Below are 14,580 nucleotides of genomic sequence, written 5' to 3' on the forward strand. Positions count from 1 at the left end.
GAGCTAATAAGCAATATTTGTTTGATAACAATCTTGTGGGATATCCTTAAATTAACTTTTGGATATGGCTTCTATAAACCAATTAACAAATGTTGTTTTGTTGGGTAGTTCATTGTAATCCTACAATGTGATTTGCCTAAAAGCAAATGAACGAGAGATAGAACTCAAAGAATGGGTTCTTTGAGAGACAAGAAAGTAATCAACAAATATAAACAACCTAGTTCCTATACCAAAAGCTCCAAGGTAGTCGAGAAGGATTTATAAACCGTCTCAGTTGAATGGTTTGAACTTTATGACTATGTCATAGAGTTGCACCTCTTAATTCGAAAGAAATAAGAATGAAAATCCTTATGACTACATTGAGTGTATATATGATATATACTCAAGGAAATGGTAAAGTACCATTTGACCCGAAATAATGAAACCTTCATAAGCTAATTGGTAGCTTAAGGTAACTACAATCAAAAGGATGGTTGACTTTGAAGAAACCATTTTTTGACGTAGTCTTGGTTTCAATTAATTCGAAGATAGCTAGCTACAACTAAATGGTGATTCAATGTTTGGACATAATATGGGTTTCCGAAACCATTATTAAGATAGTCTTAATAATATATGTCTAAAACTATGAATCACAAGACATGTAAGTTGTAGAGATCCATCCATCATGAATCTAAGCAAGCTAGTGGGAGCTATGAGCATCTTATGAGAAAAGGATCAAATCGTTTGATTTCTCATAAAGATGTAAATGAATCTTTTGTTTACTAGGTTTACAAAAGATTAGTGGGAGTTAATCATGTTCCTAAAATTTAAATATATATATTTGATATATTAATTTTGGAAATGAAAAGAATACTTCTTCGTTAAAGTTATGACTTTAAAACATTATATGAAGATAGAATGTATATGGGAGATATAATCTATATACATGGGATGGACATCTATAATGATATATTTCATGATATAATTGGATTATATCAATCCCTAATAATAGACAATAGATGCTAGGAAGTTTCTCATATGATGATAAACTTCAATTAGAAGGACAACTCTAGTGAGACTAAGAAGTTGCCCTTCTCAAAGGGAACGTACCCTTTGACTCCCAAAGAAATAATGCGTAAATAGAATCCTTTATGCATACGCATAAAGGTGATTTATGTATTTCATATTGTATGAAAAACATTGATATGAGTTGTACCTAGAACCGTACAAGACGATATCAGTGCAAGCCCAGGATCAGAACCATGGCAACTGTCAAGTGAGTCCTTAAGTATTTAAGAAATACTAAAGGATAGATTCCTCAAAGAATGAGGAAGAATTAGAGTAACGTAAAGGAAGCGTAAATGTATTAGATTATGAATCTAATCCATCATTGGATGTTCCTTCATTATGAATGAAGAGATAATCAGATATCTCTTTATTATGACTAAAGAGATATTTGGATGGAAACATTAAAAGTAATGACTTTAGTATGTTCCATTATGAATGCAAAATATATTGCCATATAGAAGCTTACAACATTGTTGTTTGGATGGGAAAGTTCACTTATGAACTCTCTATTCGGTTCCAACCAGAAAGTGTCTCTAGTGTACCGACACTACGACACTAATGGGGCAATAGCTCAAGCCAGGGAATCAAGGTCTCATCAAGATCCGAACTCAAATGAGAGACTGAACCACATGATTGAGAATCATGTATAATGGTGACGTCGTTATTCTCAAGGTTGCTTCTATGGATAACATATAGATATCCATTGTCTAGGCCTACTATTCAGCCATTTATGAAATGACTACAGAAGAGGTATCATTACTGATGACCAAGCTGATTGGCTCTAGTGCAAGTGGGAGATTGTTGGAAATGTGCCCTAAAACCAATCATATGATGATACTTTACGGACATTTCACATGTTAAACTAATCTAGTTTAATATCAAGGGCAAAGATTATTGTTTGAGCCGTCTCATATAAATGTTATATGCTTAAACGATAAGTCCAAGGAATATGTGATTGGGAGAATGCGATCTAAAGAAGTTAGATTCATGAGACCACTCTTTCGTAGACACATCCTAAACGTTCCTGATCATAGGATTGCCAATTGGGCATTGACAGTCCGTTAAGATCAGTACGTGCTGTGTCTTCTCTCAGGGAGAGTGACTAGTCTCGAGTCATTGGTGTGTGTGACATCAAGACAAGTACGTAGATGCTCAATAGAGAATGAGTTCACTGAACACGATTAACGAAGAGTTCTCATATTCATGTCACATGAGAACTCATGGTTGGGATAATGCAAAGTAGTCCTTTGACCTGAGGCATCATAGTTGTCTTGTGGTTAAGTCCTTGATCTTTGATTATTTCAAAGTCGCTCCATCAGGAGGGTGTCCACGCCATAGTTGGAGTTAAGCCACTTAGCTATGCAGGCAAGTGAATGCGCAACAAGGGATCTCTAACCTTCAAACCGTTTGAGGGAGAATACTCTATGATATGATTAAGAATCTTTGGCCAGAGTATGAATGAGATTTAGGAAAGTCGTTCCAAATCACATTCAAGGTAATCATATAAGCACACGAATTACATTGGATAGTAGACATTAATAAACTATCAAACCAAACAATGTGGTCAAGAGTATTGTATTAGAGAAAGACCGTATTGCATTTGTAATCCTAAACTGAATAGGTTCTCTACCTCTTCTGATTAGCTTGGGTAACCATGATATGCTGCTAGGTGTCACTCATGGTTTGTGGAAGCCCTAAACGTGTATAATCACTAAAGGGAGAATTGAAAGTAAGTTTCAATTCACAATCGATTTTAAAGAGTTTTAATCGCCCACTGCCTCGCTAAAAGGAACCTAATGGATCGTACACCGTGTAAGGTAGAGATTGAAGAAACAACGGAGATGAGTAAGAATAATTAAATGGTTTAATTATTTATGGCAAGGATTAATTAATATGTTAATTAATCAAACGAATAAGTTCGTTAAAGACCTCGGGATAGTTTTGGACCTTAAGGCCCAATGGGCTTCGAACGTCAAGTCCATTGACTTAAATTGTATGACAACTTAATGAATAATGATTCACAAAGGCCCAAATAGTCCAATGAATCCCTATGGCCGGCCATTTAGAGATGGAGTGGGTTTTGGACTTATTGACAAGTTTGCCACTCCAATGAATTAAGGTATAAATATGACTTTATAGCCAAAATTCATTTAGGGGTTTCTTTTAGGAAATTGGAGAGAACACAAAGCTCTCCTTTCTCTCTAAAGAGGCCGGCCCCCTTGGAGGGATTAGCTAGCAATCCCACTCCTCCAAGGTCACGCAATTCTTGTCCAATCTAACCTTGGTGTAGACACTTAGAGGTTCTCAATTTTGGGAACTTGGAGAACTATATTCTTCCATCCAAATCATGGATCTAAGAAGCAAGGAATGAAGGCCCTCTCCTTGGGTAATTAGCCTTTGCTTATGCAAAGAGGAATATACAAAGGTATAAATTTCAACTCACTTTGTTTTGAGTTGAGTCTTGGTTCACCAATCTACTAGGCTTTGAATTTCGTGGTTAATGTTTTGTTTTTGAGTGCATGCAAGCATGTTTCCGCCTTTAATTGTTAATTGCATGCTATATGATGTTGCTCAAATGACCATGTTTTTTCTCAAAATTATCTTCAAGAAGGTTAGATTGGAGAAGAAATGAGTGACCTTGGTGGAGTGGGATTGCTAGCTAATCCCTCCAAGGGGCCCGGCCTCTTTAGAGAGAAAGGAGAGCTTTGTGTTCTCTCCAATTTCCTAAAAGAAACCCTAAATGAATTTTGGCTATAAAGTCATATTTATACCTTAATTCATTGGAGTGGCAAACTTGTAAATAAGTTTAAAACCCACCCCATCTCTAAATGGCCGGCCATAGGGATTCATTGGACTATTTGGGCCTTTGTGAATCATTATTCATTAAGTTGTCATACAACTTAAGTCAATGGACTTGACGTTCGAAGCCCATTGGGCCTTAAGGTCCAAAACTATCCCGAGGTCTTTAACGAACTTATTCGTTTGATTAATTAACATATTAATTAATCATTGCCATAAATAATTAAACCATTTAATTATTCTTACTCATCTCCGTTGTTTCTTCAATCTCTACCTTACACGGTGTACGATCCATTAGGTTCCTTTTAGCGAGGCAGTGGGCGATTAAAACTCTTTAAAATCGATTGTGAATTGAAACTTACTTTCAATTCTCCCTTTAGTGATTATACACGTTTAGGGCTTCCATAAACCATGAGTGACACCTAGCAGCATATCATGGTTACCCAAGCTAATCAGAAGAGGTAGAGAACTTATTCAGTTTAGGATTACAAATGCAATACGGTCTTTCTCTAATACAATACTCTTGACCACATTGTTTGGTTTGATAGTTTATTCATGTCTACTATCCAATGTAATTCGTGTGCTTATATGATTACCTTGAATGTGATTTGGAACGACTTTCCTAAATCTCATTCATACTCTGGCCAAAGATTCTTAATCATATCATAGAGTATTCTCCCTCAAACGGTTTGAAGGTTAGAGATCCCTTGTTGCGCATTCACTTGCCTGCATAGCTAAGTGGCTTAACCCCAACTATGCTGTGGACACCCTCCTGATGGAGCGACTTTGACATAATCAAAGATCAAGGACTTAACCACAAGACAACTATGATGCCTCAGGTCAAATGACTACTTTGCATTATCCCAACCATGAGTTCTCATGTGACATGAATATGAGAAGTCTTCGTTGATCGTGTTTAGTGAAGTCATTCTCTATTGAGCACCTACGTACTTGTCTTGATGTCACACACAACAATGACTCGAGACTAGTCACTCTCCCTGAGAGAAGACACAGCACGTACTGATCTTAATGGACTGTCAATGCCCAATTGGCAATCCTATGATCAGGAACGTTTAGGATGTGTCTACGAAAGAATGGTCTCATGAATCTAACTTCTTTAGATCGCATTCTCCCAATCACATATTCCTTGGACTTATCGTTTAAGCATATAACATTTATATGAGACGGCTCAAACAATAATCTTTGCCCTTGATATTAAACTAGATTAGTTTAACATGTGAAATGTCCGTAAAGTATCATCATATGATTGGTTTTAGGGCACATTTCCAACAACCACATACATATATGTGCCCCACTTTAAGTGGGTAGCTTGCTTTCCATGCCTTCTCCTTATCAAATAGCACTTTGTGAAGCTTTCCAGGTACACAACTTTCACATAGTTTCTTATTTTCTGAAACTCAGGTACTCATGGTACCAGTTCACTTTGTAGCATCTTTCTCATACTGTTAAAGTTAAGGTGTCCTAGTCTCATGTGCCAAATCCAAGAATCCCCCTCAATTGATGCTTTTCTTGCCAGAGAGTTTATAGATTCCAAATGTAATGGAAAACATCTATATCCAGTCATAATCACCTTGGCAACATTTAAAGACGACTATCATCACAGATCACTGCCATATTTCTTCCAAATAAAACATAGTAACCATGCTCCATCATGTGTCCTACACTTAGTAGGTTTTCATCTAAGACAGGAAACAACAACACTTCATTTATGTACCTTTTGCCATATTTTGTTTCAACTACAAGTGTGCTTTTTCCAGTAGTTTATACTAGATCACCAGTCCCCATTTCACTTTGCAGGTTACTATTCTATCAAGGTTGATTAGTGGAGACTCTTTTGAGGTCATGTGGTTGTTGCAGGTACTATCCACAAACCACACAGATTTATCTTGTGCAATTGAAGCTGCATGACAGGCATACAACATTGTCCCCATGATCACTTCTTCATCCTTGACATGGTTTGCCAATTGTTCTAGTTGCTAATCTGGGACCAATTCTTCCCTGTCTTGTACTGACCCATTTCTGATTTTGCTTGTTTTAAGGCACTTTGTAAGTTCGAGTAGCATTATTATTGTTACCAATTTTAAGACTACTAAAGGCCATCTCAATACCTGTGAACTTGTCTCTCTCATTATGTAAGTCCTCTCTCTTGTCATAAACTTTAACTGAGGCCAACACTTCTTCAATCATAATTGTGTCAAGGTCTCTAGTTTCTTATATGATGGATGCTATAAACTTGTATTTCCTACTTAAGCTTATCAAATGTTTCTGCACAGTTCTTTTCTTAGGCACATCTCCAAGTGATTTCAAGTTACTCAAATTTCAAAGAAACGAGCTAAGTAGTCATCTAGTATTTCTCCATCGGTCATTCTTAGATATTCAAACTCAGCTCTAATGGCTTTGGTGCATTCAAACTCAGCTCTTAAGAGGATCTCACTTGCCCTCCATATACTAGGTTTTGTGGATGCAAATTTCCACTGCCCTCTCCTTTGATGAAAATGCACCTGCAAAATAATAACACCTAAGATCAAGGTCAAGAGCCTCACGCGCCCATGATGAATTGGGGTGGGGGGGGCTTTGGCCGAAGAATCTCCTATGCCAAAGTTAGAATTGAGAGAGAAAGTGTTTAAGGAATTTTAAGGAGAGAATGAACTTAACTTTTTGGTGGAGAAATTGGACTATATATAAGGGTGTGGCCGACCCTATTTGGAGAATAGGGACTGGCCACTTATGGTGGTTTTATGAGGTTAATTGCAAGATATTATGTGAAATAATATCTTGTAATTAACTTGGTAATCAATCCTAATTTAAATAGGATAATTGAGAGTTACCTTTTGAGTGAGAATTTGATGAGGAGTGATGAGAGGGCTTTGAATAAATACAATTTTGATCACCTTTGGCTCCTCCTTGATTGAGCATTTATTGTTCATTGCATGTGCGTGGGAATTGTGGTGTGCCTCGAGGGTAATTTTATTTTTTTTACTCAAAAGTCCCCGTGTCGCTTCCCTAATTTTCCGCATCGAGAAGAGCCTTAGAAGTGTAGAATACCGACAGTTAAGCCCCCAGTTCTTCTCGTATGAGGGCATAGCTCACTGCTACTTCCGAGACTGCCAAGTAGATGTATAAGTCCTCCGCTGCTTCCGGCTTGGATAGTAAGGGAGGTGATGTGAGATACTTCTTAAGGTCTTGGAAAATGCTTTCGCATTCATCATCCCATTTGTCTTGTTGTGCCTTCTTGATAGCTTCGAAAAAAAGCTTGCATTAATCGATGGACCGCAAGAGAAAGCGATTGAGTGTGGCTGCTCATCCAGTCAAGTTTTGGATCTCCTTCAAGGAAGTTGGAGACTTCATCTCTATGATTGCTCAAATCTGCTTAACATGTGCTTCGATTCCTCATTGGGTTACTAGGTACCATAAGAATCTGCCTGAAGATACTCCAAATGTGCATTTAGCGGGATTGAGCTTCATCTTGTACTTTCTAAAGATGTCGAAAGTTTCCACCAACTTACCTAATGTGGTCTGATCGCTGCTTTCCCTTCACCATGATGTCGTTCGACATAGACTTCCATGGTTACTCTAATTTGCTTCTTGAACATCACGTTTACCGGTCGTTGGTAAGTGGCTCCTGCACTCTTGAGGCCAAAAGGCATGACCTTGTAACAGTAGGTGCCTCGCTCGATCATGAATGTTGTTTTCTCCTTGTTAGGCTCGTGCATGGATATTTGGTTGTAGCCAAAGTATGCATCCAAGAAACTGACCAGCTAGTTCTCGGAAGTTGAATCTACTAGCAGATCAATTCGGGGAACTAGATAAGGATCCTTTGGGCATGTTTTGTTGAGGTTAGTGTAGTCTACTCAAACCCTCCATTTGCCTTTCTTTTTCTTCATTACTAGCACGACGTTGGCAAGCCATGTTGAGTATGCTACCTCTTATGGAAAATGTCTTTTCTTTTGGATCACCAGTTTGGCAACAGGGTCGAGGTGTAACTTGTGGCAAGCTATCTTGGGGTCGATGCCAGGCATGTCGGAAGGTGACCGTGCAAAGACGTCATAATTTTCCCTAAGGAAAGCCATGAGTTCCTCATTTTCCTTCAGGCTCAGACGTGAACTGATTCTAGCAGTCTTCTCCGGCTGCTAGGGATCAAGAATGATGTGCTCGGCGTCCTCTTCGGGTTTCCATCCTGTCTTGTGTGTTTGCGCGTTGATTTGGATGTCATTTTCTTGATCAGTCTGCCATAATTTCTATTTGGTAGCTTCGTCGTCCCTTCAGACCTTGGTAGCCTCTACGGGGGTAAAGGTCTTCTTTTTTTATTCCTTTCTTGCATAGTGCATTGTCGAGATGTGGCTTGGTCAGACTTGATTTCTCCAACTCCTCCTTCCAGGATATGGAATCGAATTTTTTGATACTTGACGGAGGTTACGGCGTCCAGCTTTATCAGCCAAGGTCGCCTTAGAATCCCATTATAAAGAGACGGGTCGCTTACTATCGTGAACATCTACTTTGAGACAACTGGCGGTGTTCTAACGTCAAGTGTAAAGTTGCTGATGGCAGTAGAGGTGTGTTCATTGAATTTGGTGAGTATCTTCGCTTGACGTATGATTGTTCTTTCCAGGCAAATCTTCTGAATTACTAAGAGCTGAAGTAGGTTGACTGCACTTCTATTGTCAACCATCATTCTGTTGACTATAGCGTGGGCTAGTTAGACCACACGAAGTACTGGAAGTGTCTCCCTTTGATTGCTTTGGCAGCTTGAACCATGGTTCGCTCTTGATGTTGCGAAGGATTTGGTAGATCGAGATCGAGAACTTAGAGTAGTTCTTGGGCGTCGAGGCTTCTTTAGTCGTAGATGGGTCCCTACGCTTGGGCTCCTGCCTGCTTTTGTTGTTGTACTGTTTCCCATCCTTTTTCTTTTGAGCTACTGTAGATTCTTTTTTAGGCTGCTCTTGCACCTTGTCTTCTCACTGACCCTTGTCCCAAAGTGCATGCTTCTTTGCCAGAGCGAAATAATCTACCAGAGTTATATCTTCTTTCATGATCCATTCTCCAAACAACAGGTGGTTTGCTTGGAGTCCTTTTTGGAAGGCTGCACTAGCTATCGAGTCGTCACATCCGACTATCTTTGCCTTCTCTACTTTGAACCTCTTCACATAGTCGCAAAACGACTCTTTTAGGTTATTCTTCACATTGAACAAGTGGTCAGACTTCTTCTTGATCAAGCGATATGATGAATACTCTTTGGTGAAAACAAAAGAAAGCTCATCGAAATTCTGGATGGATTGTGGCGGCAAGGTATAGAACCAATCCTGCACCTTACCTTGTTAAGTGGTGGGGAATATCTTGTACATAAGAACATCATTGTTGCGATAAAGGACAATTATGCTTCAGTAGTGCTTCAAGTCTCTCTGGGTCTCTATCTCCTTTGAAGGATGTGAAATGTGGCATGCTGAATTGGCATGGAGGTTTTGCCTGCTCGATCTCGTCTGTGAAAGGTGATCGGCTTATGTTGGTCATGTCCATTCGTAATGCCTTGTCAGTGACCTTGTTGTGTTAGAAATCGCGCAATCACTCCATTAGGAGCCTATCTACTTCTTCCTAAATTTACCTTTGTTTGGGTAGCAGAGCTCTTGGCTGTCCCTGGTCGTGACCTGCTGGTCTAGGCTACTTTTCTATGTGCTCGGCTCGTTTATGTCACGGCTGCGATGTAAGTGGTACATTCTTAGCAGGCGAGCGAATTTCTCGCAGATTGCTGATTGAACTTGAGCCGAATTGAGTGACTGCTTCTCTTCGTTCGTTGTGTTGCCTACTCTAATGCGAGGTGGATGATGCTACTTACGGGCCTAGCCGGAAATGAACATTTTGCTTGGAAGGTTGCTCATGTTGTCTACTGTATGATGGCGCTTGTCAACTCTATGACTTGTCGAGATAGGTGTGGTTTGCAATTTGGGTTAGAAGAGCTTGGATGGTATGCGTCTCCTTGAGTAGTGGAAGTATCAAATCTACGGAAAAATGAGGTGAAAATACCCCCGGTTCAATCGTTGGTCCAGAAATTTAAAGCCAAGGCAGTTGAACCAATCTTGGACTGATTTGGATTGCTTGGAAGGCCACGATAATGGGCTGCTACGTATGCGGCACACGTAGGTGTTAGGCCTGGGCTTGGCTCGGGAACATGCTGGGCTTGTGCTGGGTTGCAGCTCAGGCTGGCTCGCCTTAAGCTTGGGCCCTTGTGGGTTGGAGTGACGCAGCTTGGTACCGCTTGTCTTGGGCTCGACCTTGGAGCGCACTGGGCTCACGCTGGCCTTGGGTCCGTGAGGTCTGGGCTGCTCCAATTGTCGTAGCTGCTTGGTCTTGTTGAATTTGGGCTGGCTGCCTTATGGCACGGGCTTGGGCCTGCTGCTGCGACGTGGCTTGCTCACCGTGGGCAGTTGGCTCACTGAGGATCGCTGTCATGGTTGCTACCATGATGGTGCCCTTAGAGGTGGTGCCACTCCACTCGTTGTTACGTTGAGCCTTGTGGATCGCCGTGGTCCAAATCTACAAATGAACAAGAAATGAGAAACTTTGAATGCGAGAGTTTTCTTCGAGCGTGTGAATCAAGACACTCAATGAAAGCACCAATTTGTGGATGCAAAGTTCCATCGTCTTATCTTTTGACGAAAATGCACCTGCAAAATAATAACACCTAAGATCAAAGCTAAGAGCCTCATGTGCCCACGATGAATTGGGGAGGTGGGGCTTTGGTCGAAGAATCTCCGATGCCAAAGTTAGAATTTGAGAGAGAAAGTGTTTAAGGGAATTTTAGGGAGAGAATGAACTTAACTTTTTGGTGGAGAGATGAGACTATATATAGGGGTGTGGCCAACCCTATTTGGAGAATAGTGACCGGTAACTTATGGTGGTTTTATGAGGTTAATTGCAAGATATTATGTGAAATAATATCTTGCAATTAACATGGTAATCAATCCTAATTTAAATAGAATAATTGGGAGTTACCTTTTGAGTGAAGATTTGATGAGGAGTGATGAGAGGATTTTGAATAAATACCATTTTGATCATCTTTGACTCTTCATTGATTGAGCTGAGCTGTTATTGTTCGTTGCATGCACGGGGGAATCTTGGTCTGCCTCGAGGGTAATTTTGTCTTTTTAATCCAAAAATCCACATTTCGCCTCCATAATTTTCTTGATTATATTTAGCTCCACAATAATTCACTTACAAGTTGGGTACTCACCATTCGATAATGGTTCTTCGGCACAATTCCTTCGAAGCAAGTATATATATACTTGGATTCGAACAAGATGAGTCCATCTAATGTTTGTTTCACATCAGCAGCTTGTATAACATGCCCGTAAGAAAATACCACATCCAAGACGATGAGCCCAAACAGAAACATGACACGATATGAAGTAATGAAAAAAGCATGCCTGTAGGCTGTAGAGAAAATATATATCATTATACAAAACTTGTATAACTTACGTTTCTTTCGGTTAGGAATAGTAGCTTCATTTCCAGTTCTCCTCTTGCCAGCTACTGCTTCTTAGCTCTTTTTCACAGCTAGTTGGATGACAGATGGTGACATCAAACTTTCAGTCGCCATTATACTCAAAAACCAAGAAAGTTCATATTTCCAAGAGATGATCTTCACAAAATGATTCCAATCCTTGAGGAAGAACTTTTCATCTCCTCTCTTCCAAACCTACTGTCCACGATTCTCCACTAAGACCTCTAAGAGTGCATTTGCAGGGAGGTTGTCCATTGAAATTCTCCATAAATAAAGGTCCAAATGACGAACGGAGAGAATCTTGGGTGGAAAATGAACTTGGGAGGAGGGGAATCTTTTCCATGTGGTGGCAACGTCTGAAGTCACCGGAGTCAGCTGGAAAAGCCGTCAGAATTTTTGCCCAGAAAACGGGTTGTTGCATTGGGTTGAGGGAGGAAATCCGGGTCGCACGGGTCCAGTTCTACAAATGGAAGGCTGCTACAAGAATTTGGGGTCTTCTATTTATAGAATGTCTAAATGACTAAATTGCACCTGATTCTGCTCGCTTATTTCTCCTTCATTACAATTCCGATTCCCGAATGGTTTTCGCCTATGCATTCGTGAGATCGAGCTCTAACAAAAACTACTAAGTATGACCTTGAAATATCTACGGGTTTTTAATGGATGGTGACAAAAATTAGCCTCTAGTCAGCAAACAAGCCAAGAATCTAAAGCCAAGAATCTAATCTTTCCCCTGATTATATAAAATAGGATAACATAATTCTGTATATGGTATACCTTCGAATGAAACTCAACATTTCAGGAAATTAATCAAAGTATACAGAGACAGATGTAAGGAACTATAAAAGAAATAGATAAATAATTAAATTATCATCGGATAATTAGCAAAAAATATATGGCCAGAATGTAAAGGGAAATTGGTTAGAACTCAGAACTCTACAGGTGATGGAGGAAAATACTTCTTAATAGGTCATTAACAGCTAAGTTCTGTCAGTTTCACTTGTCGTCCGCAGCAATTCCTGAGCTATTTTCAATTTTCCATACCTCCGGAACGCATTCTCAAAAGAATGTCTCACGTATGCTGGTGGGTGAAACCCCTTTCCAATCATTGATTTTAGCTTCTCATGTGCAGCCTCTAACTGGCCATCTTTACAGAGCTTCTGCAACATCTGTGTTTCCAACTTCCTTTCCAACTTAAGACACGTATCCATCTGCCCGTTTTCCCTCAAAATTTTGTCCACTAATCTATAAGTATGAAAATGTGGAGAGTAGCCCAACCCAAGCATTTCTATCAATAAGCCATAAGAAGCTTCCCAATTTTTAGCTCCACCATAAGCATGGATTAACGCAGAATATGTCATACTATCCGGAAGACATCTATTCTTGTTCATCATCTTAAAGACACTTCCAGCATCATCCAAATTCCCTAGTTTACACAGCATGCATATAATTGAATTATAAACAGCCAACTTTGGTTTCATGCCTTGGGATAGCATCCTCCCAAACATATGGCTAGTTATCTCAACGTGACCGTGTGAACACAAAGCCTTCATCACAATACAGTAGCCCTCTCCAACACAGCTCAGCTTCTTACCCTCAACAGCCTTCAAAATCTCAACAGCCTCTTCCACTTTTCCCAGTTGACAAAGCCCCGAAAGAAGCTGGATTATGGCAAATGTACTGGGTAATAATCCCACTTTATACACTGCCCAAAAAATTCCAACTGCAGGCTGTATAGCATCACTGTTTCCACCCACTTTTGGAACTAAAATCGTAAAGTTTCTACAAGAATTTCTCACTCTTACTTTCCCAACAGCTCCTTCTTTCGCACTGAATGAACACAACTCTCCAATAAGAGCATTCACTGCAGACCGAGTAGGAACCACACCAGACTTACACATATCACCAAAAACTTCAATGGCAGTCTCAAATCTACCAAACTTACATAAACCAACAAGAATATTACCGTACGAATAAGTATCAGGTGATTCAATTCTCCGAAAAACTGCAAGCGCAAAGTCAATTAAATGGCCAGACGATTCCTTCTTACAAAGCACGTAGAGCACATTATTGTACACAAGATTATCAGGTTTACAACCAAATTTTGATTCCATTTCTTCAAACGTACAAAGGGCTTCTCTAATCCTCCCCTGCCTACCCAGAAACCTAATGCAAATGGACACAGCTCGACATGAAACTCGACCCTTGTGGGAGGACACAGTCAACAGAAGACACTTCATATCATCAAAAAGCTTCCTCCTACCTAAGAAATCAGCCATGTACTCAACCACACAGTCATCGAACCGAAAACCCATCTGAAATCCAGCCCAAGAGAAGAAATCCAATGCCTTGCTCCTACCCAATTGCTTATAATTCATCAAAATTTGCAGCACAAGTTCTGAACTCAACTTCTTTTTTAATTTTTTCAACAAAATATCAATACTTGTGCTTTCATTGGTATCTTTAGAGAGCAAAGAACATACTGAGCTGACAATTGAAGAACTTACTGCGTCTGGAGCTTGTGGGACTGTTGCAGGGAGTGGAATTGATCTTCTTGTGGTGAATTTTTTTGGGATTGTAGCGATTTGATTCTGGGTTGCGAAATTTGAATTGGGTTTGGAAGAAAATGGAGAAAAATGTGTGACGAGTTTGAAGAGAAGTGACGAATGGATAAGAGGTCCTCCATGTTTGGTTCTATTGCGAGAGAGCATTAAGGTGAGTGGGAAAGTACAAAAGGGAATTATGTTTAGGAAAGGCAAGTGCCGGTCGGGTTTGCCATTTTTAATATTTCTCCCGGCTCCGGAGATGAAATTAGGGTTGTAGCGTGTGTGGGCATAACTCGGCCGTTCCTCCCGAAACCCGAACCGTTAAACGGCTTTGTTCCATTTGGTTTTGCACAAGAATGGTCACAATTGAAGCAAGCCAAACCAGTCCAAGACTGATTCGGTTTGATTGGGTAGGCCAGTTTCTTTTCTAGACAGCGAAATTTAAAACTAGTTTAGGCTGGTTGAAAGTGCTTTTAAAATGTTGAAAACATTTTTGATGAAAATGAATTAACAAAAAATCTTTTGTAAAAATGCAAGTTATCTGACACACTCCGACCCCGATATCTACGTGGTCATCAAAATTGAGGTATGCTGATTGATACATGAAAGGTAATGAAGTCATAACATGTAATTGATGTGTATAAATGTGGTCAAGTGTGTGATGAACCCCTC

At 39.9% G+C, this 14,580-nt stretch overlaps 1 protein-coding gene across 1 annotated transcript; it reads right to left on the reverse strand.

Annotated features, from left to right (window-relative positions):
* Positions 1–12,194: 12,194 nt before the first annotated feature.
* LOC114823370 (pentatricopeptide repeat-containing protein At3g53700, chloroplastic-like) lies at positions 12,195–14,280 on the reverse strand. The gene has a single exon (XM_029098875.2). It carries the CDS (start codon positions 14,071–14,073, stop codon positions 12,343–12,345), a length of 1,731 nt encoding a protein of 576 aa, XP_028954708.1. The 5' UTR covers positions 14,074–14,280; the 3' UTR covers positions 12,195–12,342.
* Between the last annotated feature and the right edge of the window lie 300 nt (positions 14,281–14,580).

Source organism: Malus domestica, chromosome 13, assembly GCF_042453785.1.
Source record: "Malus domestica chromosome 13, GDT2T_hap1".
NCBI lineage: Eukaryota > Viridiplantae > Streptophyta > Magnoliopsida > Rosales > Rosaceae > Malus > Malus domestica.